Genomic DNA, 27,122 nt, shown 5'->3' on the forward strand with positions numbered 1-27,122 from the left:
TCAGAGAGTGAGTCACTTTTACTCAAGTTGTGAGTAACTTTTACTCGTTCGTATGGATAAATTTCTAAAATCGCATGAGTAATCAACGCTTTTAGAAATTGCTCCATACGAATGAGTAAAAGTGCCTAACTCTCTAAGTAAGATTTGTTTTCAGTGTATTATATTTTTTGAAAGCTTGCGAATCTGCACGACCGCTGAAAATAGCTCGCTGAGAGAGTAACTTTTACTCAATTGTACAAGAAACGTCGTCAGTATTACGTGATCCCAGCTTCAACGGAATTTCTTATATAACTGGAAAAGGTAACTCTTACTTTCAGAGGCCGTGTAGAATTATCTTAAGCAAAGAATACCTACGCTGTCACATGAATGCGTTACAACAATCATACTAGAAATAGGTTACTAATATTTTGGTAAAATTGATATATTTCGTTTATCAATGTTGATCGTCGTAACCGATTCTCGGTAAACAATACCTTGCTTTTGAATAATTGATCTAAGTACCGTAGACGCCGTAGACTACTACCTTAGTAATTAAAACTAAAATTCTTCTACCAGGCTTATTAGTGTTCGAAACATAAATGTGAAACTTTTGGTTAGCCAACTTAGCACAGTGTGTCATTTGTCGTTGTGCTTGACGGTATACAACATTAAAAAAAATCATATTTTCGGAATGAATCAAATTTAAAACTGGAGGTAGGAAAATGAAATAATCTGAAGATTGATTCGATACGCAGTGCTGCAGATAGGTAAATTAATATCCTAATTTTCTCTGCATAGTGTGAAAAACCTTTACCATCTTCGCTGAAATTGGATGCCACAATCTTACATAACACCCGGTCAGTTGCAGCCGGCAGTGGCACGTTCCTTTTGCCATAGCGCAAAAGAAACCCACACACCGCCCAATATCACAGCCATCAATTTAAAAATTAGCGTGAAATTACGGCAAATGATCCGAAAAACAAACTTGCCCATTTTGAAGATCACATCTCTCTCATGGCAAAACCGATGCACATGAGAAAGCCCGAAAAGATGTGAATATTCGATTGCTCCGAACCAATAAATATGATTCGCTCAATGCGATTGTCCGATCTACTTTTGTGAAACGGTACCGAGCTGCCTTATGCAAAAAAATCTCGGTAATGAAAATTATGATCTGTATGGCTTAATTTTTAATTGTTATTTTTTTTTTGTCATTTTCATTTCTAGATAATGTGATCATCGGGTTGCTCCGACTGGTGAGCTAGATTCCTCTACACGACCACGACCGGTCTATGTGTTGGCACAAACTATGGCACTGCGATTGCGCAAGGATGTTCAGAAGGCATCCTACTACGTTTGGTTCCTCGGAGCACAGGAAGCAAAAGGGCTACGAGGATCCCGAGTTCTGTTGCCGGTAATTCCACGACTCATCGAAAAATCCAAGGAGCATGAACCATTGAAAGTTACACTGCAGGTGTCCCATAAAGGGCTGAAAATTATTCAAGTAAGTATCATCAATTCTGTTATTGTCAGCTGATAGGAATATACATTTTCGAAGAAAACTACCCTTTCTAGTTGGTTAGGGTTAGAAGAAAAATGTGTTGCTAGCTGATGAGATTTTTCTATAGCATTTGGTCAGATAACACCGCATCTCCGAATGAACTACCGTATGATATGATAATGCATAGGGCGATGCAGAGTAACTTGAGGGATTTAAGGTACAGGGAAAGAGATTTGAATTTAAGTTAGCTGAGTTGAAGGCTATATATGTTATGTATCTTATATATACAGATAGCAACAATTCATAGTTATGTCCAAGATTATTAATCGCTACCGTCTGCAATGCATATTCACCGTTGCAGACGTTAGCGGTAACGTTATCGACGGTTATCGATTGGGTTGTGGTTATGATAATTTTTTTAGTGGTAGTTGCTCAGCCTCACCCTGTTATTGATTCAATTAACGATTTTCATTTGAATATTGGGTACAGTTGCTACCAATTTATACATAAATTGATGTAAGAGTAGGGGAAGACGGGGGATAACGGTAACCATCTGGATTATTGAATCATTCAGCTTTTAAAATAAATAGTTGCTGTGCTTCTATGTTATATATATTGTATATACGTTTCAGCTTGAAAACACGTGAAACGTTAAATAAACAACAAAAACAAATATTCTTATATGCATAGCGTTCTTCGTTTCTGAATTTCATCAGCTTTTTTTTTACGCGGTACATGAGTTGATGGGTCGTTAGGTAGGGTTAAGGTGTGGGAGCTGTCTCCCTGGCGTTGGTACTCAGTACAGAAAACAAGAGCGACATAATAAAAACCCAGAAAAAAAAAAATCATAATTTTATATGACTGAGACATGTTAACCTAATTTTGGTTTCAATATGATCTCCAGCTTTGCTTGGGTTCATATGAAATGCTTTACTCTGAATGCCATTACCCCGAATGTATCCCAAAAAACTATTCCGAATTTCTAAGAAATATATCAAGATGAAAGTTTTTCTTATTTATTGATAAATTAATTAAATTTGACAAATTTTTGCTTATTTTCGGTATTGTTTTGTTTGATTCCTTTCAAAATGCTATAGAGTTCAGATTGGTTTTGTGAAAAATACTCAGAGCACAAAAATTCAGTAGAATAAAAGATCGATAGAGTAATATACCGAGTAGAGCAATCAAAATGCTCAAATTTATTATCTATAATTGCGATGACTTCCTTTTTTAAAAATGCGCAGTTTTCTGACCGATAAATACTATTGAACAATCTAAAGAAAATTTAAAAAATTAATGTCTATCTCTTGGGGATGACTGCTTCTTTGAAACATGAGCAATTTTTTAACAGATCAAAGCTATTGAATAATCGTACTGAAAAACTCGAAAGCCGTTTCTCTCCTTGGAGATGATTCCTTCTTAAAGCAAGAGCAGTTCTTGGACAGAAAAAAGCCAACAACTATCGCGTAACAGTTTAAAAGGGCTTATCTGCTTTTGTAAGCAAAACATGTAATGCCTCTTTCCGGCAAACCGATGGCCGCCTACGCAAACCAAGCACACCCGCGAAGGGGAGATTTTCTCCTAACTGATGGTGTTTGATGCCAGTGATTTTGTTGCTATGTCTCGGGGGCTCCTGGAAGTGATAAGAATTTAAATTGAGTCAAAAGTTATCTTGCCACGCATCAAACCGCATGAAAGTTCAATGATAGTAATATTGGGAAAGTGGTATCAAATCACATAAAATTGCAAGTAGATTTAAGATCTAATTTCTGTCATTATAAGTACAACCCACACCTTACCTCAATAATACGATCAGGTTTGAACAAATAATGGAAAATTGCTACCTATGATGACTTCTTATATAAGATATTGATAAAAAATAAAAACTTTAATTACGTCATACGAGTTTCAATTCCGTCACAAAACATTGAAAGGCCATTGCATTCATTTTGACATACGAATGAAGGGAGACAAATTGATTCGCTACACGGAGATGAAAATCTATCCAAAATTAAGTACTTTTCCCTCAATTCCCGGGTACAGCCCAATAATCCAATTTTGAGCAAATCGCATATAGTAGTTTCCATTTAAAGTGATTCCTTGTAGAGTCCACAAATGTAGGCTATACATGCACTTCCACTTCGAATTTTCAATTACACAAATCTCGGAAATCGGTGCCACCTGAAATTGATACTTCATGTATGCTGAAGTGCAGCAAACGTGAAGTAACAATTTGAATGTTGCATGTGTCGTAGAAGCTGATATTTGTGGACTTAAAGTTTCGAAGTGGTTCCGAGAATAATTATGTCACCTTAAAACCAGCAACAACAAAATACTTACTCTCAAGTATATTCTACTCAAAATTAAATTTAACTCACGTAAATTTGAGAATATTCAATTTACTCAAAAATAGCTTATTGGGCTGAGCTATACTGCCGTTCTACGCATATCAGTCCCATGTTTCAAAAGTTGCTTCTGAGTAAATCGCGAATAATGTTTTGAATCATTTCTGCTCATTGGAAGAAATATACGTTAAAATAAGTTACCGCATTGTTCACATTTCAACGGAATCAACATGTTTTAGTGAAAACTACAGAAATTACTTTCAATGAAATCAGTTAAGCCTATTTTTATACGAAAAACATTTAGTGGGAATATTATGCCTAGAAATTTGCAACGAAGTAGGATATTCTACGCATGTTAGTCCCACTAGGAACTGTTACTTTCAATGTTGCTTTGATGGGCACGTTGCGTTTGACGTCTTTACGTCTTACTGTGCTTGTATGAGCGTGCTTGCGTTCTCTCCGAAGTTTTGGAAGATCCATCATTAAATTATACCAACAATAAATTTGTTGACATTGCTACTTCTATAAAACTATTAAAACTATGGGCATTGCAAGAAACTAATGATGAATGCACTATTTAGAACATAAAGTTATTAACATCTTGTTCTACTCCTTAGCAAGATGAACGTAGGTCTAAAGGAGATTGTGCTTAATCATTTTAAGTCCAACCATAGATTTATGGCGGCTGACATGCTGTGGACAAGAGATCAATACGTTACACGATCGTTGACCGTGGGATTTGATGATTTCAAGAAATACTTTGGATGAGTTGACATGCACATGCAAATTTCTTCCGTACGGAATTGACCTTTATGCTGCGTATTATCATATTATAAAAGGGGCTTTTCATGAAACACGTAGACACTATAGGGGGAGTGTGGGGGTAGCGAGTGTCTACGTAAGTGTCTAATAATGCATTGTTTGAAATAAGAAACTGGTGTTTTAATATGAAATCCCGGTTTTCTTAATATTTATCAACATAAAATAAAACTTCCACTTCCTAAAATGGTTCATACCGTTTCTTTTGATTACATAAATCCTGTTTCAATAATTTGTGTACACAAATTGATTCTTTAATGATAGATTCAGTCAAGAAAATCTTTGTGGGACAATTATGCGTAGAAATTCAACATGGGACAATTAGGCTTGATATTGTTTTTTATAAAACCCAGAACAAATTATATGTTTTTATATTTTCATTCCAAAGTCTACCTAAAAAAGTACTGTTTTATGAACAAAAGTGAAGAACGTCCAAAAGTAACATGAGACAGATATGCGTAGAACGGCAGTATATCGTTGGGTCAAATCTTTCGTTCATTTTATGACAACAATAACTAGTGAAAGTGAGAGGCTCAACTCAAAATTAAGTAAAACGAACTCAAATTTAGGGTAGTATTTTTTTCTCCGTGTAGGAGCGCTAATTTTGTTGATGAGAATAACGGATGTAAATATTCATATTCCCCCTATTCTGCGAGTCACGTGACTCTCTCTTACCGTCACGTGATTCATGTAATTCTTATAAACGTTGTTTTGTAGCTTTTGAACTAAACTATCGTAACAATCGTATGACTGATTCGTTCACATCGAAATCATTGATATAGGTTTATTGTCCCTAATGTCTGCCTAAGTGTCCTTAATATTGGGCGCATGCATACATTTCGAAAGAAAGCCTTTTTGTAATTTTTTCACTTGCTTCCAAAAATATCATTTGTATTATCTAGATGACGTATTATTCCATGAAAAATTGAGGCACAGGAGATCTTTATCGATGGACTCAATCTTTAGATCAATAGGCCAAAATTCGAGCCATATCCCCTATTTGATGTTTCTGTTCGATATGACGGAAATGTGAGTTTATGCTGAAGTAGTGCTCCAACCTACATTATCATTTGCGGTCATTTTAAGCGCCAAAACTCGGATGACCACATCCGGGCATGTTTCGAGCGCTCCCTGTCCAAAATCTGCCATGAGCCAAATTGTATCGCAAGAAAATTCAGGCACATTCTCTATAGGGTAGAGAACTACTTCGGCCTAATCGCCCATTTTGGGCCTATCGAGCAGAAAACTTCAAATAAATTCAAATAAATTTGGTACGATACTTTAGTTAATAAGCTACGGAACGAAGTCAATGAGAATGCGCGATATGAAGGCTTGCACCCATTATTCCCAAAAACAAAAGAAGCGCTCCGACCGAATCAATTTTTATCTTCATCTGAAAGGCCGAAGTGAATTCATTGACGTTTCAATGGCGTTTCAATGCGTTAGACCGAGTTTAGAATCCGTAGGCCGAGTTTGGCGTCAAGAAGCAATGTTAGACTTTTGACCATATCTCAACGATTGGTTTCTCTTTATCAAATCTTACGGTACATACGGAAAGGTAAATAAATTTGGAAGCCATCAGTAATAATAACATTTCGTTTGGTGCTAAACTACGCTAGATTAAGAAAGATTAAATGAAGGTTGTGCTTAATAGGCCGGAAATGGGGTATTTAACCCTACCTACCGATCAGAAATTATCTTACTTCTCTTACCTGAATGTGGACTTGAGCCATTTTTAATTTAAATAAGTAAGAATTTTAATTTAATATAAATAAGTAAGAAGGAGGGGCCTCCCTTAGCACAGTCGGTAAATGCGCAGCTACAAAGCAAGACCATGCTGGAGGTGGCTGGGTTCAGTTCCTGGTCCGGTCTAGGAATTTTTCGGGTTGGAAAATTTCTCAACTTCCCTGGGCATAGAAGTATGATTGGACTTGCCACACAATTATACCAATGCAAAAATGGTACAGGCATCGAAAGCTCTCAATTAATAACTGTGGAAGTGCATCTAGAACACTAAGTTGAGAGCACGCAATAAGCTAATATGCGATATGCAATGAGCTTGAAATGCGAAGAAGAAGAAGAAGTAAGAAGGATAACCCAGACAACCAGAATGCACGTATATTCAAAGTTTTTTCTGTTATATACAAACATATATTCAAACAAACAAATTGTATTGAATGCAAAAAAGAGGCTTCTACCTACAAAAGTGGAGGCCATTTAGTGGAAATGTTGGCCTATGGATCTAAGATTGGACCCATCAATTTTGATGAACGCGTCATTGGGACGGTACTAATGAATATTTTGGTCGCTATTGAAAATTTAGTCGTTTGCTGAATTTATGTATGGGTCCAAATTAGGGGCACTTAGGCCAACATTTCATCCATTTCCCCTATTTCATACTTATATACGATGTTGAATTAAACTGTAGCTATTTACGATACTTTCTGAACATTGTTATGCGACTTCTGGCGGCTGAAAAAAAAAATGGGGCAGAAATCACTTGCACAAAACGGAATGACACTTTTAACAACCAAACAAACAAAACTGATATGAACGAATTACTTCACACAATACGGGGATCGGACTCAAAGAAGCTTTACAACGAATCTTATTTTCTCAGATGATTATGTTTACCGGTTCTAAACGTAGAGTCGTATTATTATTATTATTATTTTTTCAAATTAAATATTAGCTGCAAAGCCGAAAGTAAAAATCATCATCCTCACTTATCTGCATTTTCCAATTTATTCAACAGGGCTCAGCCAAACACTTCATCCCGCATGGTGCTATAACATGTTCTGTGCAGACAGAAGATATTGTAGCGTGCATACTACTGTTATACAACCCGGCCACGAAATGCCCATTGCATGTCCACGCGTATCGATGCGATTCGGAAATGACCGCACAGGCCCTGAACGAACAACTGCAGATACTGATCAATAGACCCGAAAATCAGAAAAGATTCGCTGAGCTAGAAACTAGGTAAGTTTGTGTCACACTCAATTTCATGCTTTTTCCACCCGTTTGGCTTCGGCCAAATTAAATCATGAGATGAAATCAACCAGCTAATTATGTAAGCTCCCACAAGCGGTTAAGTCATACACTTCGGATGGTAATACCTACTACCCTCTCGGGTAATGTGTGACATACTTTACCAATTATTCCGTTTTATGCACTAGATTTCAGATCAACAGTACTCTTCTACGATGACAAATGAAGCGATTGAAACAAAGTGTCATTAAACTTAAATAAAAGTGCCTGTAAATATAAATCACTGCAACCCAAGAAGATATAAGACAACAATTGAATCTTGATTTCAATTCTTCTCATCGCACTGCTCCAATGTCTGGCAGAAAGGAACTTGTTCGCCAAAATAGGTTAAGTCAATAATTACGTTAAATGAATCGTTTGAAGCTGTGTAAGCTCATCCCAATATATCGATTTCGTAATTCACACGTTTCACAGCGTTTTCTCCGAATCGAGAATTCGATTCGTGTTTGAGGCTATAACATTGAAAAAAAAACCAAGCATAAACTTTTCATCGCACATGGTGGTCGTTAGGCACCCATAAACCACACAATGATGATTCGTCTTTTAGTTTAGGCACGGAAAGCCCTCGGGTGGTTGTAGAGCGCGTGGAAAACAGGCCATCTGGAAATAAAACGAATTTTGGGAGAAAGAAGGCCTGTAAAAAGCAACAGGTTGAGATGGAAAGCAACGCAAATCTCGCATTGATCATTGTTTTAAAAGGTGTGAGATTGTTTGTGCTTGATTTGTTGCTTTGAACAAAAATATAAATAATTGGGTCACTGAACTGTATTTTCGGATTGCAGTTTTGCATTGATAAAAATAATGGGTGCCCGAGCAGAGAATGAAAACAAAATGAAAATGAAATATTTTGATATAAACGTTCGTGATAACATATTTTGCCTACCGTGTGATTGAGAAATCATAACAAAAATGAGATTTAAATGGTATATTAAGGATATTAAAAAGATACCATATCATGTTTTATTGATAACAAATCTATGTATGCGTTTTGATATCAGTTATTTCGTTAATAATAAACAAAATAGGTAATCAATATGTTTTCATAATTATGGTAAAAAAAAAAACAAAAAATTAAAATAAAAACTCAGCGGCGCCGGTGGTGCAGTAGTGAGCGTGATTACCTCTCACCCCAGCAAGCCTGGGTTCAATCCCAGTCGGCGCTGCCGGTATGTTCTGAGGCATAATATCTCTGATCACGCCTTCCTTCGGAAGGGAAGTAAAGCCGTTGGTCCCCGGTTCATGAGTTGATGGGTCGATAGGTAGGGTCCAGGTGTGGTGGCCTCCCTGGCGTCGGTAGCATTGGTGCTCAGCACGGAAAACAAGATCGACGGAAAACAAATCAATAAAAAAATAAAAACTAAATAAGTTATTATTTTGATATCATGATATCAAACTTAGTAATCTGAATGTTTTTAAATCTATTGGTTGATATCAAGATTCAAAATCGAAAAATGTTATCAATAAGTTTTCACTTATTCACCATAAAAACAAACCTATATTTCAGTCAGTTCTATCGATATCGATATCGATTTGTACATTAAATTCACAGGTAGATTCATATCAATAAATTTTGTAAAATATAACTGTACAAATCATAATTGTCTTTGTGACGTTCATAAAGAAAACAGCAAGCATGTTGATTGACTCGTAAGAAAAAAAAAAGGTTTCAGTGATAAATGTGGATGCCCTTTTCATAAAATGTCAAATTTTGTTTTTAATTATATTTTTTAGAAATATCAAAATAATATCAAGATATGAATTCAACTGAAATTGAAAAATAGTATATCAAAATATGTTATCAATATGATTTCAAAAATATAATTTAATATCATTTTGATATTATTTTGATATTATTTTGATTGCAGACTCTTGCTCGAGATGATGTCCCACATCAAGTATACTTCATATTGTCACGCGCAGAAACCGTCATAGGAATTCCTACGGCGATGGTTTCGGCGCGTTTTGTTTTTATAGAAGCTGACAATATTTTACCGACAAATACTTTGACTAAGTTCAATCGCACTAGCGGTTGTCTATGAATCAAGAATTTCGGCTCAAATATTGTTCATCTTTAGCGATCTCGACCGAACTCTATTGCGTTTTTTAATGATTTTTTTCTCCTTCCCAATTCACCGGACTCACGACGTTATATATTACAAACAAGTGAGCTGCTTGTCGAAAACAGACCTCACCCGACCCGCCGTAATTTTTCCACAACAAGTACGCACATGACAACACATTAAAATCTAATCGGTCATGTTCCAATTCTGCATGTTCAATCGTGATCGGGACATTTATTTTGTACCTCAAAACGAATAATGTTTAAACATGATCAAAATCTTAACTCATCACACTTACCCAACTGAAAAATATATCACGCACGTTCGAGGCTGTCCGGGTAGCAAAAGGGAATTAATAACAATAGTAATATCAGAATGTTTTACAACTGGACTGAACACCCCTAACCAATCCTCATTCCATGTGAATTCTAGGAAGTTTCACGCAGTCAATTCTAAAGCTGCACGATAATTAGATATGATTAACTTTTCTTTCATATCCTTTTAATTTTTGCTAAGCTGCTTTCATCAACAATCCCGGCAATACACTCCGATTAGTCAAAGGTCAAGCTCAAACCAAGGTTGCAAAGACTCATTTCAGCTAAAACAATGTTTTTCTAAATTATGAAATAATTAGATGCCATGATCAAATTTTGAATTGGTAGGATACAAGAAGAGGTTGCAAAGAATGTGTTTGACATATTAAACCTGTTTATTTCACTTCATGAGAGTCACAATCAGCGATTTTTCACAAACTCACTCACTCACTCACTCACTCACTCAGCGATCAGTAAATCGCTGATTGTGACTCATAGAAAGCAAAATTTACAGGTTTTATGTTTCCAACGCATACTTTGTAACCTCTTCTTGTAAGTTACAAGTAAAACATGCCATCATACCATCTTTTGGTTTTATTATTCCGAAAAACATTATTTTAGCTGAAATGAGTCTTTGCAACCTTGGCTCAAACACTATAGTGCTTAAAATTTTGTTGAGTAGTAGATAAAGTTTTGTATAGTATTGAGTAGTACATATTGTCAAAGAACTTCGTATGGGACCATATTTAAATAATGTAAAATTTAGGGGGAGACGAGGGTCTTCAAAAGTTGTGACCGGCCATGTATAAAGTACCATAAGACGGGATGACGATATTGGGGATCGAAATTGAAAAATGTTTATTGATGCAAATATCTTGAATATACAGAAAATGACTACACGCGATCATTAGCCTTACGTACGAAGTATATTGTGATCAAAATCAAGTGTACTCTTAATAGCTAATAAAAAATTTCCAAATACTGATCACTATCTTTCGAAGAGGTCATTTCCACGTTCAATACCTTACTCAGGAATCACTGTCGATGCGACTTCAAAATTTCTCAACATAAGTGCTTGATGTCAACAGCTGTGATATATATATATTCCTGACTGCTAAAATGACAAGTAATGCTACAACATCCAGTACAACTTTAGTTAGTATAGATCCTTTATTTCACGTAAAGTTCCCAAATTTTGAGATATTTGATGTTTTATTATCATTCAGATTTTCCTAATATCATCATGCGATAAGATGTTGATTTCGTAATCTTAAATAACACCACATTGCGCTGCTACGCAATAGCAACTCGTACTTTTTCGAGAGAGAAGAAAAGAAGAAAACTGGACCACAATTTTGATTATTATTAACACTGTTCATTAACACCCAAATGTGGTGCGCTATCAATTGCTAGCTTTTGGCTTTTTGATTTATATTCGTATACGAAACCCCCTTCACCGCGGTGCACCGGGTTGATCGAGTCGAGCCACCTAGTATCGGAACAGGAAAAAATGAGAAGAATTCAATCACCTCAAAGGCATCTGCACGACCGGAAAACGCAAAATACTTTCACTCTTAATTCGTGTCGGTCAGTGAACATCCAGAAGATACAGGATAATTGAATAATTGGTCGTTTTTTCGGTTTAAATGGATAATTTCCCAATTTGTTATTGCACATATATTAGCTTTAAATACCAATGATATTTTGGACGATCATGAGCGTTCATGAGAAGAAACAGATCTCGGTAATTCTTGAATGGGTAGGGGTAAGCTGTTTTGGAATTTAATTTAATTTTTATTGTTGTTTTATTCAAAACTCAATATCCATGCGAGGGATCTCGAGTTATATAAGAGGCTGTCCATAAGCTACGTAGACCGTTTTTAAGAAGTTTCAGACCTCCCTCCCACTGCGTATTTTTTGGAAATTTGTATGGACCATAGACACTTGGATAGTCCCACCCTATAATGCCGATGTGATTTATGAACAGCCTCTAACAAGAAGCGATGAAAGAGCGATGATCCTTACTAATTTGCAATTCTATGTACGCAAGATTGTCATAACTGATTTCTGACATCAGCGCTAGCGATCGTCTTTGAATTTATAATGAGAGTGATGTCAGTGGATACAACAACGTGAGATTGAAAAATAACTGTGGATATAAATAACAATTATTATAAATGTGTTCATCACCTCTGCAACCCTTAGAGTTGTCACTTTGTATAGCTCAGTTTTTTTTTAATTATGAAAAGTAGGCTTTTCAGTTGGGTTGACTTGTAAATTGAATACAACGGAGACCTAAAGCAAACCATGCTGTGGGTGGGGGATTCAAATTCCGGTCTAGTTGAGGGTCTTTTCGAGCTGCTAATTGTTATGGCATCATTGATTTTGTCACACTTTGTTAACTATATTCTACATAAGAAAAAGAAGAAGGCCTCCCGTAACCTTATCTATGTATTTGGCAATGGACAGGTGTTGCAGATTATTGACATGATTGAAAAAAATAAACTATAGGGCTGTCCTGAAATGATTACAATTAATATGCATTCATTTGCCTCTATCTTTTATTATCAACAGAGTTCCGTAAAATGATGTATCAAACTTTTGTTGGTTTTGGTTTTGATACTAGCTACATTTTTTGTTAATAACTCCTGTATTTTTTGGGTAGGATTATCCAGAGCGAACAGAACCCAACATTGTTTTTAGTGAATATAAATTACATTCACTGAAGAACAATGGCATGTTCTGTCCGATCTAGTTCGTCATGCATTAGAAATACAGATTTAAATTCTTGGCAAAAGTTGTAGCTAATATAAAAAGCTACACGCAAAATAAAATTCTCCTATATCCAAGTAAGATTTATTACATCCAATGGACTGCAACGCAAAGGTAAGTTTTTCCAGAGTGCATATTTTCGTATAAAAGCTTCACGAGATAATTTTCTCGCCGCAATGTAATTGGGAAAATAAAGTTTGTTCGAAAATTAAGCTAACATAAAAATTACAAAACTATTTCATTAACCTTCCGGCCACCACATTTCAGCATACGTTTATGTGTTTAAACATATTAAACATAGAATCTTACATTTGCTGGTTGGATGTACATCATTTTACAGAATTCTGCTTATGAAAAATATATCTATACCTCTCAAGTGGACGAGGTTATAGGGTGAAAATGGAGTACATACGGTAGTATTCCCTTAGAACCCGTTTTTTACCATAACTTTTAATTTTTTTTAATGTTGTACAAAGTTGTAAGTGCTCTAAAAATGCACATTTTTGCTGAACTAAGCAAATCGCTATCCCTTCATGTAAAGGATTTACATTCGTATTTATAATTTTTCAACAAATACTTTAAAGGGGTGTATCTTGCAGGTTAGCAACGTATTTTCATTCAGCAACTTATGCCCTACTGTAACATACACAATTCATTGGGGGATCCAAGGGGATGCCTAATGAATGTTCTAATAAAGTATCTCAATTTTGTGTTACGTTTTGCCGTTTTCATGACCATTTTTCCAAGTATGTACATTAGAATTGGTTGCAGCTTCGACAAAGTTGTTTGGTATAGTGTTCTCAATATAGGTCCGAGTTTTGGGGAAATTTGAGCAATATTTGGATTTTTGGTAAACAAATGAATAGGATCGTTCCGTGTCCCATACAAAATTGAAAACTCTCCCGCAAATCGAGATTATAACCAAATTCGTTCAAATTTTACCCAGTTTTTGGGGACCAGGATAAGCATTGAACGAGCAGTGGGAAACCTACTCTAATGTACACACTTGGATAGTGATAATGAAAACAGCTCCATTTTCACCCTATAACTTCCTCTACTTGAGAGATGGAAAATTGACGTCTTGTTGTTTAAAATAGCTTTATCTACAATTTTTGCATAGATGATCATCAATTTTAACAAGACATAATAAAGTTTTATTTTATCTTAGTGTATACCACTCTTGAGCAAAAAAAAAAAATCACCACTGCCATAAAGTATTAAAAAATTGAAGAAACAATCTAGAAAACATCAATAGTTTCGTCGCAAATAGCCATGTTCCTCTTTTTTGATTTCATCCCACTGATGTGGGTACATGAGCAAATCGGCGACCATCTCTTTTTGCCTGTGGTAGCGGGGGGGGGGGGATACACCCCTCACTATCCCTCTCCAACTGGGGATTATTTTTTAAAGATAGATGATCAATCCGATTCGTACCTTTCTCAAAGTTGTCCTTGCTCGCTTTCTACTCTCTATACATAATTTTCACACTGCCGTAGTGTAACGGAACTATCAACTCTATACTTTCATCTCCTAATCCATCGAATAAAATGACCACTTTAATTGGAGGTTCTCATTCAAATGGCCAAAAAGTAAGCAAAGTTTGGCATTTTTTTGTGGGCCAATGAAAAAAAAAAAACATAGCATGACGCGGTTTTGAAATTCAAAAAGGTTAGAACTTAGTCTGTATTTCCAAATTTTTACAAGGTGAAAAAAAAACAAAATGGCGCCCGTGGTCACGTACAGCCTGGTACCTCAGGATCGATCTGAAACACAACACGACTAATGAGGCTTTAAAGTGAACTAAATTTATTAGAGAAATGACCTAAGAACGGGTAAAAACTTCAAATTTGACAAAATGGTGCGATTTCAAACTTTTTGGTCGATTTCCCCCCCTTTTTTTCCTCTTTAAGGCTTCAATAGTGAATACGAAGAATTTGTAGATTTTATAGGTCATTCCTCCAATGAATAAGGTTTTCATACGAATGGTCAAAGGTAGAAGTCGTTAAATTGAACCGTTGATGATATGAATGAGATTGTACGCACTTTTGAAAAATTATGTTTCGAAATAACCGCGTTTAACGGGAACGTGCATAAGGCCGTGAAAAGGTTTCTACCTGTTGCGCCCGTCTCAAACCGAGAGCGTCCCATGATGGCTGGGACGCCGCTTCGAATAATGGCCTGTAGAAACTTTTCTTGTGCGCTGATTGAAAAAACCCTTTCAACACAATATAGTAGACACTTATACTGCCGTTAAACGCATAACTGTCCCATGTTCTATGCAATCCTTATGCACCGTGGGACTCTTATGCGTATAACGGCAGTATACCTTTCAAAAAATCATTCAAAATAAATCGATTTTTTGAAAATTTTGAATGAGAACCTCCCCTTAAGTCTGTTATTTGACGCTTAGTATATTAAACTAAAATAGTTTGATATTTTTTCTTCAGAATTACGAAAAAAGTAGTCAAAATTTATGCGTTTCTTAAAAAATACAAATTTGTTGGTTCATTTTTTTTATATAATAGCTGGCCGAAAATCACGCCAAAACTGCTGGACAATGATCAATGAACAAAAAACTCCAATGAGAATTTCAAGAAAATTCTAAAAAAATCTTGAATTAAAAATACGATTAACGAATTCAAAAAGAATTGTATAGAGAATGCCATTTTTTATGTATACATTTTTAATAGTGTTCTTCACTTCTACACTACAGGTGTTGTACAAATAAATAATTAAAAGTTGTGGAGGAAATTTCAAGGGTACACCAGAGAAAATCTCTCAGATACGATTTCTGATACAATTCTTTAAAAGATATTTGTGAACGTATTCGGATAAAAACTTCAATGGAATTCAGAAGAAAATTTTGAAGAAATTTGAGTTGAATAAGATACGTTTAAAATCCATGGAAATAGATTTTAGCAAATTCTTGCAAGTATTGTGAAAAAATCAATTAATGATGCGCAGCAAAAAATAAATTTTGATGTCACATCAAAGTGGATGCACTTCAATCGTGTCAAACATATGGTGTAATATTACTTGCCAAAAAGGGCAAAATTATCATTAATACACTGCATTAACTGACATTACGCTGCTCTTACTGCATTTGTTTTTTTTGTGACCATAAAATTACATGGGATTTTCGACACGATTGAAGTGCATCCTCTTGAATGTAATATTAAAATTTATTTTTAACTGTGTGAGATTTCTTTGGACAGCCTCTGCAGATAAATTCTAGAATGCTGTGGAGAAAATTTCAGTAGAATTCCAGAAAGTATCCCAAAATTTATCTTTAAAATTTTTAAAATAGCTCTGAAATCCTGAAATCCTGGGATACTTCTTAAAAAAGTTATGAAAAAATATACATCTATTTTAAAAAATTTCACAGGCTTGAATGAATGCAGACTTAACAAAAGGATTCTAATTCATATCCACAAAAAATGCCTGTAGCTCAATTTTCAACGACATTTCGCGAAATTTCTTATACAAACTCGATCAGGTATGCAGTAAACGGGAAAAATGTAGTCTGTGGAAAAGTTTGAAATAGCTAAAGATAGAAATTATATGTTTGAAAAGTATGAACAGCAGTCACAGGCGGCTGATTATAAAGATCAACACGGTAAAGTGTTTAGAATAATGAAAAAAAAAATAAATATACATATTCTTTAAAATCAGGTTTATATTTAATAAATATAGTTTAATTATTTGAACACCAATAAAACATAACACAGATTATTAGCAAGTGATCAAATGTGTTACAATTTTTGGAAGAGCTCGAATCTTCCTCCATGCAGTATAAAAACACAAATTATACACATTTTTGATCCGAAACTTTCAAAAGTTAATATTATGATCTGTCCTGGCCTAATAATACAAAAATAAGCCAATTTTCTATCAAGGTCAGAAATACTATCACTTGATCGGTCAATCTTTTGCAGCTTGTTGTACTTGTCCGACTTAGACAGAGAGTCAGTACTGCAATCTGTATGTATGTTAGTGAAACAAACGATCTTCCAAGTACAGGTCTGTTTCAGTTTCTCCGCCTATCGCACAAATCATAATTTCATTGTATTCAATGAAACCAGAACAGTTCGTGGGTAATCTTAAGTGTAGAATTGCATAAATTAAAAGTCATTGTGGTACCTACCACTGCGATAAAGGAACAAAACAGAAGTCACTACTATGACATGTCGTAGGCATGGTCTGAACTGAAACACGTTGACTGCAATAATCCATTTGAATGTGGAAAAATTGCTCAAAAGCTCGACTATGGATTGAGAAACCACGAGACACAGCCAGAGAGTCGGTGCTATTCGATGGCAAGTTGTCTGCATGGTGAGAAACTGAAAACGGCGATGAATTAATTCGGTCGCAGCGAGTTCCATTGTGTCTTATCCAATCTTCTGACAAATCGAGGCCACCAACGCTGCATACCAGTTTCAATCCGAGGCTCTAAGTCGGTGCTATGTTTTAGCCTACAACATAGTCTTATGATTGCAACGCACCAGCTAATTGTTTTTAAATCACAACACACAAGTCAAGTTCACACCCTCGTTGAAAGTGAACGACTTCAGACGACCTTAAAAGCGGCTCCGTCATCACACACTATTAAAGCGCTTTTGTATCTCGTCATCAGTGAAAGCTGTTCTAACAACTATGCAGTTTTCGCAAGTTGTTAAGATGAAATCAAAATGTGCCCCTCCCGGTTTCATAATTTCTCGCCAACCAGTTTTCAATGGAATCGATCAGTTCAACATCTGAAGGTGTTTGCCGCTTTCGTGACTATCTTCGAGCCACCGATACTTATATGTGACACAGATTCTGTCTCTAACGCTTCATGCGAGTGTTAGCTTCCACAGAGTTGCTCTTTGACGCTAAAGGTATCTACCTATCTGCTAAGGTATGATATGATGAACCAACATAGCGATGACGTTTTTGTTATCTGCTTTTCTAAACGTGCATATAAAAGATGCTGCGTTGTGAAAGAGGGTTATGATGGCCGATCGCTGGAGGTGTAGGAATTTGTGTCACGGTAGCGGTGTGCCACACGTGAATTGGGGGAAAATGGAATAATTGCTATCTTAATCCGACATGCTAGTTTTGATTTGATTGCCATCAAGGTGAACATCTTCGTGTCGGGGATGAAGATGTGATATTTGGTGCAGGGTTTTTAAAAAAAATGAGAGCTGATTATTATCGATAGATGACATCGCATAAAGTAGCACATCGAGCTTATTCAGATTGGTGTTCCTTTTTGTGTGAATTGTTGTGTTTTGTCGTAAAATGTTACTTGAGAGTGTAGTTAAGAAGGGATAAAAAGCGATTCAATGCTCTGTGCCTTTTCCCTTCTTACACAAACCATTCGATGGCAAGTTGGCCTTACTTTAAATCCCAGGCCCAGAGGACCGAGTGTCATATACCAATCGGCTCAGCTCGACGATATAGGAAAATTTCTGTGTGTCTATGGCGAAATAAAGTAAGTCGTGATTCTGAAAGGTATCGTGGTCTAATTGATTTTTTTTAATCCATCAACTCGTTCCGGAGAAATCACTGAGACTAGAAACGCTCTGAAACGTGACAAACCCAGCATGCGATCCTTCAAATTATATGAACATTTGAAAACAAGATCATCCGGACAGGTTCCTGATACTCCCGGGGAAGTGGCCAGTTTCTGACATGTACCAAAATCTATTATGATACCTATACCTATGACTATAATTCAAAAATTATTACAAAAGTAGTCTTATCAAGTGCGTAGAACCACATTGACCACAACCGGACATGATCCGTATACTCCCGGAGAAGTGATCACTTTCTGACTTGGATCAAACCCATCATTCGACACCTTAAATCACACGAGAATTTAAAAATATAGCTAATTTGCAGTCATATCAAGTGCCCAGCAACATATTGGTCACATCCGGACATGTTTCGATTGCCTGAGGAAGTAGCCAATTTCTAAATAGGGTCAACACTCATTGTGTGACCATGCGAGAAAAATTTCGTAATAAAATGAATTTTTTATTTGTAAGAAGGGTCAGATTTCCCATTGGTGGATAAATCCAGTTTTACTTAATCATATTGGCGAGCAGTTTTAGGACAACCTTCGACCAGAGATTTCAAGAAAGATTGCATGAAAAAAGGTCGAATGCAAAACGTTGAATGACAAAAGGACGACGGTGAAAAAGGTCAAATGATGAGAAGAGGGACAAAAGGCCGAATAAATAAAGGGTCGAATTACGAGAAGGGGAACAAAAGGACGAATAAACAAAAGGTCGAATGATTCAAATGGAAACAAAAAGTCGAACAATTCAAAGAGAGGCAAAATAAGATTGTCGAATGGACAAAATTTAAAATTTCAAAGGTCTAAGGTACAAAAGGTCGAATGATTCAAAGAGGGCTAAAAGGTCGAGTGCTCTAAAGGGAAACGAAAGGTTGAATGGAAAAGAACGCCGAATGATTCTAAGAGGGACAAATGGTCGCAAGTGGAAGGAATACTTAACAGACTTAAGACACTGTTTCGTTCAATATTAAACATCTGATAGAGCGCACTTCCTTTATCGAATGGTATTGTTAGTTTGCGTGGATGTGTTTTGATTCTCGAGAAATTTGCGTTTAAAGCCATTGATTACGTTTGGTTGTTCCGCCTATTTCAATTGTTGATCTAGAATTATTCAAAAGAACTGTACTTGTTTTTAAGAAATATATATTTTTCTATTTTCTTAAGATATCTGTGTGTATTATTATCTTGTTTCCCCTCTTTATGAAATTCGACCTTTTGTTCCTCTTTGTGCCACTGAACCATTTGTCTTTTCGATCTTTTGTCCCTTCGACCTTTTGTCAATATGATCATTTATCCATTAGGCGTTTGCCCCTCTATGGGTCATTCAACTTTTCGTCACTATCCGAAGTATAGGGCTATCCGATCTTTTGTCCATCTTGATTACCTGATGCCAGCAAAACAGGTCCATCCCAAGTAAATGTTTACAAAATGCTTCATAAAGATGAGAGCGTGTAATTTTATTCACTAGGTCAAAGTGACAGTTTATTAAAAAGTGTTTCCTGGGATGAAAACAATAATCATTACAGTGGTAGCACTGTATCTTTCATCTTCAGGCTGGTTTGACCCTATAAATTCCTGTTAAAAATAGTTACATCCACCGTTCTCACTTACCCCGTATTCTCACTTGCCTCGCACTTCCTTCATCATTTTTTTTTATTTGGCTTGGTCTATCCTTGTCACTTTTTTTGCCATTCTTATTTTTACTTCTGTCTGGTCATCAGCATCGTAGTAAGGGTTTACTACGCCTTTTGTAAATGACGCTCCTTTCAAAAATATATTAGAACTCTCAATGTGTGTTCACTTTCTGGATTTCTCTTAAAATTTACTTCATTCCAATTCTCTTCAGGAAACTCTTGGAATTCACTCTAAAATTCTGAATCATTCTCGCAAAAGCGCTTAAAGCTTTCTGCATAATTATATCTATATATTCCCAGATTTCAATTAAACTTTCTGAATGTGTGGACCTTGATTAAATAAGCCACTTTGCATATACTTAGTTTTTCCAAAATTTATCTGGACTAACCTTTGAGAAGGGCCAAACTTTTTTTGTGGATTTTTTCAAAAAAAAAATTATCGAGAAATGACAACTACAAAAATGTGTTGTATCGATGACTTTTAGCAAATTGTCCAAATCATCGAAAAAAAAAATACTGAAAAAAAATCCGTTTGAGACCTACATTGAAAAAAAATCGGTTTTTAAAATTTGACGTCGATTTAAAAAAAAAATGCCGCCTTTGATTTGGATGAAACTTTGTCTCTAGATAGGTAATTATGTTTACTACCAACCGTCAATACATTGCAAGATGGGCACTTTTTGGGAAAAAAAATTCCTAGCAAAAACTTTTTGATGTCTGAACTGATTTTTTTTTAATTTGCCATTTTCGCACAAAATTAAACCAGTGAAGCTCAAAATCATCTCTGAATCCAATGAAGCTGAATTTGCGATTCAATGTTGTCTTATCAGCACTTAAGTTCACTTTGATTCACATTTCTCGCCAAATCGTATTCGGAATTGGCAGCACCCTCCCAGAGTTCAATAAAACTTTCTGGACATGAAGACTTTGTCAAAAAATATCATTCCCGTATTCTGTTGTCTACTACTGAGGTAAAATCTGATTATATGTGAGAGATAAAGATAAAAAGAAGATTTTTCATATATCATTTATTTATATATTTTCAAGGTTTTAACCCTATTTTTCCTTTTTCCAATCTAGTTAAATATTTTTGATTCATCTTCTGAATTAGAATACATTTTTGCCACTACTTTGTAACCAGTTATAGGCACAAGACTGTGGAATTTCTGTGTGCCAGATATTGTCTTTGTGCTATTATATAGCTCTTGAAGTTCTTCTGACATTTCGATGTACTGTTCAGTGGATATGTACTCGAAACGTAGTTTTGTTTGTTTTATCGAATGTTTATCTGTTTGTTCAACTACCCAGTTATAGAATTCTCGTGAAGTTGTTATGGTGTTTCCATAATCTCGAGCAAGACTAGCTCTCTTTGCTATTCGCTTGAGAGTGCAACCAATAACATCACAGGGACCTTTTCCATGAGACGTTGCAAAAAAAAAAATGCCATTCTGCTTGCTTCCATGCTTTGACTGAAATTTACGCAACCTAGCAAATTTTTTTTTGTATTGCCCCCATCTGACATATAAGTAATTTTAGAAAAATCTATCGATTGTTTAATAAAATCTATCAATTTTTAGATGAACAACTGAATTGCCACTGTATCGTGAGTCATTACTTCTGATATGATATGAAGCTAACATTTTCAAGTTTATTGTATTTCTTATAATAAACTTCAAATGGAGGTATTGCTGCTTGAGAATTATTCCAGTGATATCCTTGAGCAGCGTTTAGGATAATGAATGAAAAATCACAAATTGCTAGAATTTCCCCTTCCTCTAATGATTCTTTTTTTTTTATTTCTTAGACGATGGTTCTTAGTTGACGGTTGGATATTTACTTCATTTCCAATCGATCGGCGTTTTTTCATAACTGGATTTCTATTATGAGATATCACGCTACGGCATGACTCACAAATGCTCGTCTTTTCACCAATTTTGTGGTTATATGCCATAGAATGTATTTTTTTCTACCATCGTTGACGATATGGCCCGTAACTTATTTCGGTTGCATGTCGGATTATTCATATGTGCACAACATTTCAATCCTTTGAGCCTTAATTCACTACTTTGGTCTATGATAATAATTTTACTAAAACTTGTCTTCACAACTTTCGTTATCAGATTGACTGCTGCTTGTATGAAATCAACCTTAGTTTTATAGTGCTCATAGGTAGAATGAAGTGGTAGGTATATAATGTTACTGGTTTAGGTATAAATAACAGAAGGGCATATAGAATTATGATGCGATACGTTGACTTCCCAAATCGTTATTGATTCGAAAGAAGATCTCAATTTAAAAATTTTTCATACCTAATTATTTATGAATAATTTTAGCTAAGAATGCTAAGTTGCTATAGAAGTATCGGATTTTGCCTCAATAGTAGACAATATAATCAATTATATATAATGATATGTCCTTTTCATATAGAATTCTCGATTAATCCAAGTGATTAATTGCTGATTAGACAAAATTGAAACACAAATTGAGCTTCATTGGGTTCTGAGATGATTTTGAGCTTCACTGGTTTAGTTTTGTTAAGCTTTTTTTCCCTTAAAAGTGCCCATTGTATGGACGGATGGTAGTAATAATCTATCTTGAGGCAAAGTTTCATCCCAATAAATCATGGCCATTTTTTTAATCGACATTAAATTTTAAAAATCGTTTTTTTTCAGTGTAGGTCTCAAACGAAATTTTTTTCAGTAAATACATGCAAAAAATGGCGCTAAAAGTTTGGCCCTTCTCAAATGTAAGTCTAGATAAATTTTGGAAAAACTGAGTATGCAAAATTGCTTATTTAGTCAAAGTCTACACATCCAGAAAATTTCATTGAAATCTGAGAGGGTGTTGCCAGCTTCGATTCGATTTGGCGCGAAATGCGTCTATTACCATTAAATTCTACTCTAATTGAAGATACAATTAACATTATTTAGGATTTTTTTTCAAAAAGCTCTCCGAGGATGAGCTTTTATTTGGTGATTGCAGCCATTGTTTACAACAGCAGTTGCACCCTTATCTCAAAACAGTTAGAAGTCATAGCCGGAGTCGGCATAATTTCACCGACTCCTACTCCACAGCCCTCTTTCAACTGTTAATTATATGGTTAAATCATTAAATAGGATAAAGTGGTAAAATATTATGTAGACTAAGCTATTCAATAAGCATTGTGGATAACTTGATATAATTTAAGTTTACTTACAGATTATCCAATAATACCCACACTCTGTAATGTTCCCAATCTTATCCATCTGGAACGCAATGCAATTTGAGCCTTGCCGAATACAAACACTGTAATGAATCACCGCAGGGAAACTGATCGATTTATACTCAATGATAATATAACTTTCACACAACTAAGCGGCATTCCACAGGGACGTGCACGCATCGGTAGTATAACGTCATAAAGTTGGCTGAAAGCGAAAGTTTTTTTTAGTCCATTGAATTGAACGTATGAGGCGGCCTGATATATTGGAGTGCCACTCTCCCTCTCCTTGGTTCCAATATCGTATTGGTTCTCCTGCCTTTTATGCTTCGCGTTTTACCCATTTTTGCTCGCTGGGGACCCATTCAGCAGTACTTGGTGATCGCGCGGCAAAACTGAATGTCATTTCTCATATCAAAAGTGAATTTTTTCCACATACCATTTTCAACATCTCGTGCTGCACCCAGTCGCCTGAGATTTGGGTCAAAAAGGCTGTTTCAGCGTTCATGCTTGTGACTTGACGTCTCTGCTGCTACCTTTCGTACTTGTAAGGCGTAGGGCACTGGGACGCACGACGTGAATGGTAAGGCACTTGTTTCTTTAGCGCAGGAATTCCACACAGAGCAGGTTGAGATTGAGACAAAACCGTCACCCCTGTCATGGCAGATCTAGCGACAAATTACCTCTTAGATTCGGTTCAACATTAATGGAAAGCGGTTACTTTTGCAAAATGGCAAATTTGTTTTCTCACTGAAGGCAAATTTTTAACAACTAGAAATAAATCACGTCACACAGTCCAAAGCGTCCACACAAAAATTGCGAGTTTTGGTTTGTTTGAATTTCGGCTTAATTCACAACTTTCACATTTCTCTTGACAAAAACTTGTTTAACCAAAATCTTCGTCTTTCTCACATTTCAGACTGGGCTTACCAGCGCAATTAACAGCATCGGTTGTGAGTGCGGGTCCGGAAAGAAAGCAGCAGCATCATCAGTCGCAGATGTCGAGACGATTTGACTCGCCGCGTCGGTTTGACTCATCGCACGGAAGTGATACCGGTACCAGTACCAGGGAATCGGAATGCAGTGAGGAGCAACAACACTCGCCGACAAGTCCAATATCGCCCATCTCCAGCCAATCTAAACTTTACGACTCATTGGCGGCTGAGCTGCGAGAAAAACTGAGCGGAGGAGTTCCCTTGCTGCTGCCTACCCGGGAGTGCGATAAGGCCAATAACAACGATCCGCGAAGGTAAGAGTCTTAAGAGATAAGATGTTGGATAACGTTAGTTGTATGTTGAAGAACTCACTATCACCTCTGGTTCTGTGGTTTGATTCAAGCATTGGGTTACTTAATCGGTAATATCTTTGAATATTGAATCATTGAATAAAATACTGGGGTGCAAACCGCGTTACCATCCGTTGCAAGAAAATCTGGTCCATTGAAAATATAAAATATGGTAAAGTCTGGAATGCTTTGAAATAACTACGATTTTATCTCTATATTCAAACAGTTCAAAAACTATTTCAATAGTCAAATAGTTCAAAAATTATTTCAATCCATTTGAGGTGACAATCTCTTGTCAAACGGTTCCAAATCGGGTCCTGAGTAACCTCCTAAAAATTTAAAACCTTTGTAAAAAAATTGGCTGTGCACAAACCAATTTAACTTTATATGGACATTACTATGGAAAAATAAAACTTTTTTTAGTTGAAGATGCTTATTTCGAATAACTGACTGAAGTGGTAATTTTTATACGATAGATGAGGATGAGATGAAAGTATAGAATTGATAGTTCCGTTTAGATTACGGCAGTGTGAAAATTGCATATAGAAGAGTAGATAGCTAGCTAGGACAACTTTTAAGGAAGGTACAAATCGGTTTTATCATCTCTCTTTACCAAACTCCCCCTTTGGAGAAGCATGGTGAGGGGTGACTGGACTGTCTTCAACGAAGCGAGTGTAGTAAAAATGTCAACCGTTTCAACCCCTGAACCTAAGGACTGTTCACTTTATAAAACGAACACACACTTTAGGTCAAAACTTTTTTGTTTGTCTACTTGGCTGGATGCTTTCTTCGGCAAGTATGAAGCTCTTTTTGTTAGCAAAATTGTAAATTTTATTTAAAAAAAAACATTTGAAGCAGCACGAATGTTTACAATGTTTTATATTACGTTTGCTCTAAAATGACATTAACAATATTTTTTCGTACTCATATCGATACAGCTGGAATACCTGTGTGAATTTTTAATTTGCGTCAAACCAAATAATCTTATTTTTTCAATTCTCAATTCTGAATTGGTGTGTAATTAGAAAATATATTATTTTGTAGAACAAAGTATACGTAAGACTTTTCAACAGTTGTTATTATATTTTACGTCCCATGTTTACAGCTTTAGAAGAACTATCATTTAAGTTTTAATAATTATGATTCTTCATTATCTTGTAACGTTAAGCTGTTGTATAGCAGTTTTCATTAAATTTGAAATGAAGATGCAAATTGGTAACACGTAAGACAGAGTTCGATATGACTGGTCGTTTTTCGACACACAAATTAACACATTTTGTTCTATTTAAGTGATCTGGCAAGTTCAAAGGATAATTACTTTAGCCTAAATGCTGTAAGAAAAAATAAAGTCACAAATATAGAATATATTTGTATGGTTTTTTTTTGTTAGGCGTTTTTTGTTACGACTTACTTTGAATGTACATTAAAAAATTATGAGTCTGACAAACAATAATTTAAGTAGTTGAAGATGCTAATTTCAAATATCAGACTGTAGTGGTAATTTTTATACGATAGATGGAGTAGATGAAAGCATAGAGTTGATAGTTCCGTTAGAGTACGGCAGTGTGAAGATTGTATATAGATATTAGAGAAGCGAGCTAGGACAACTTTTAAGGAAAGTACAAATCGGTTTTTTCATCTCTCTTTACCAAACTCCCCCTTTGGAGAGGGATGGTGAGGGGTGTCCCCCCCCCCGCCACCACTGGCAAAAAGAGATGAAAACCGACCCGCTCAAGTACCAACTGTGTAAATCTCTCAGAATTTCGTAAAAAATAGTGGATTTGTTCCTTATCGTATAATATTAGACCAATATTTTTATTTTGTCATCAGGATATCGATTTCCATATTAAGGTGGTCCAAAAAATTGTTTTTTTTATGACTTTTTTTAATTCATAACTTTTAAACCACTGGGTGATTTCGAAGATCACAATATCAAATGAAAGATAGTTAAAAATACTTTTTAGAAAATATATAATTATATTAAAAAATGGGATTTTGTATTGGAAAACATTGGTTGTACTTGTTTTAAGGTTTTCATGGTATGTAGACAGAGAGCGCAATATGCTTTTATATTTTTCGTTGAAATTATTATTTGAGTTATTTTTTTTTTAATTTATCAAGTTTTGGGACTTCGCTTAGTACTACTATGCCACTAAACTACTATGCGTTAGGGAACATGTTACAGTCACTATAATTCAATGGAGATTAACTGTAGAGCCAGCAGTTAAAACTTTAGAAGTCTTCTACGAAGTTGTCCCTTACTGTTAGTTAAGCCCTTTGGTGTTACAATCAATACTATACATTCTCGGGAAAAGTTGTAGCTTTGCTAATTTCAAGCCACGTTGTTAACAAACTTGTGTCTATCTCTTGCATTGACTAAATTTGAGTTATTTTCTGCAATTGACTCAGATGGATGCATAGGTCCTGCGAGTAGACGCAGGGGTCCAACAATGTGTATTCCCGAGTAGGAAAAAATAATTTATGAATACCTAATTCTGATCTGATGCCAAAATTTTGCGTTGATCAGCATGACAAAATAGGTAAAATACGAAAGAATAAAACCAAAAAATTGCATGCACAATACTTTGTAAATAACAAAAAAT

The 27,122-nt window shown here is 35.6% G+C and overlaps 1 protein-coding gene across 1 annotated transcript in view; it reads left to right on the plus strand.

Annotated features, from left to right (window-relative positions):
* The first annotated feature begins 1,210 nt into the window (after positions 1 to 1,210).
* Positions 1,211 to 27,122, plus strand: part of LOC135713700 (zinc finger CCCH domain-containing protein 13) — a 39,468-nt gene continuing 13,556 nt past the window's right edge. The window contains exons 1-3 of the mRNA XM_065236896.1: positions 1,211 to 1,483; positions 7,400 to 7,626; positions 24,154 to 24,483. Coding sequence (XP_065092968.1) covers positions 1,289 to 1,483; positions 7,400 to 7,626; positions 24,154 to 24,483 — 752 coding nt within the window. The 5' untranslated portion in view covers positions 1,211 to 1,288. The remainder of the gene's footprint in view (positions 1,484 to 7,399; positions 7,627 to 24,153; positions 24,484 to 27,122) is intronic.

This window comes from Ochlerotatus camptorhynchus, unplaced genomic scaffold (genome assembly GCF_037179485.1).
Source record: "Ochlerotatus camptorhynchus isolate MF236.1 unplaced genomic scaffold, CSIRO-AGI_Acam_v1.1 ptg000577l, whole genome shotgun sequence".
In the NCBI taxonomy this organism is placed as follows: domain Eukaryota; kingdom Metazoa; phylum Arthropoda; class Insecta; order Diptera; family Culicidae; genus Ochlerotatus; species Ochlerotatus camptorhynchus.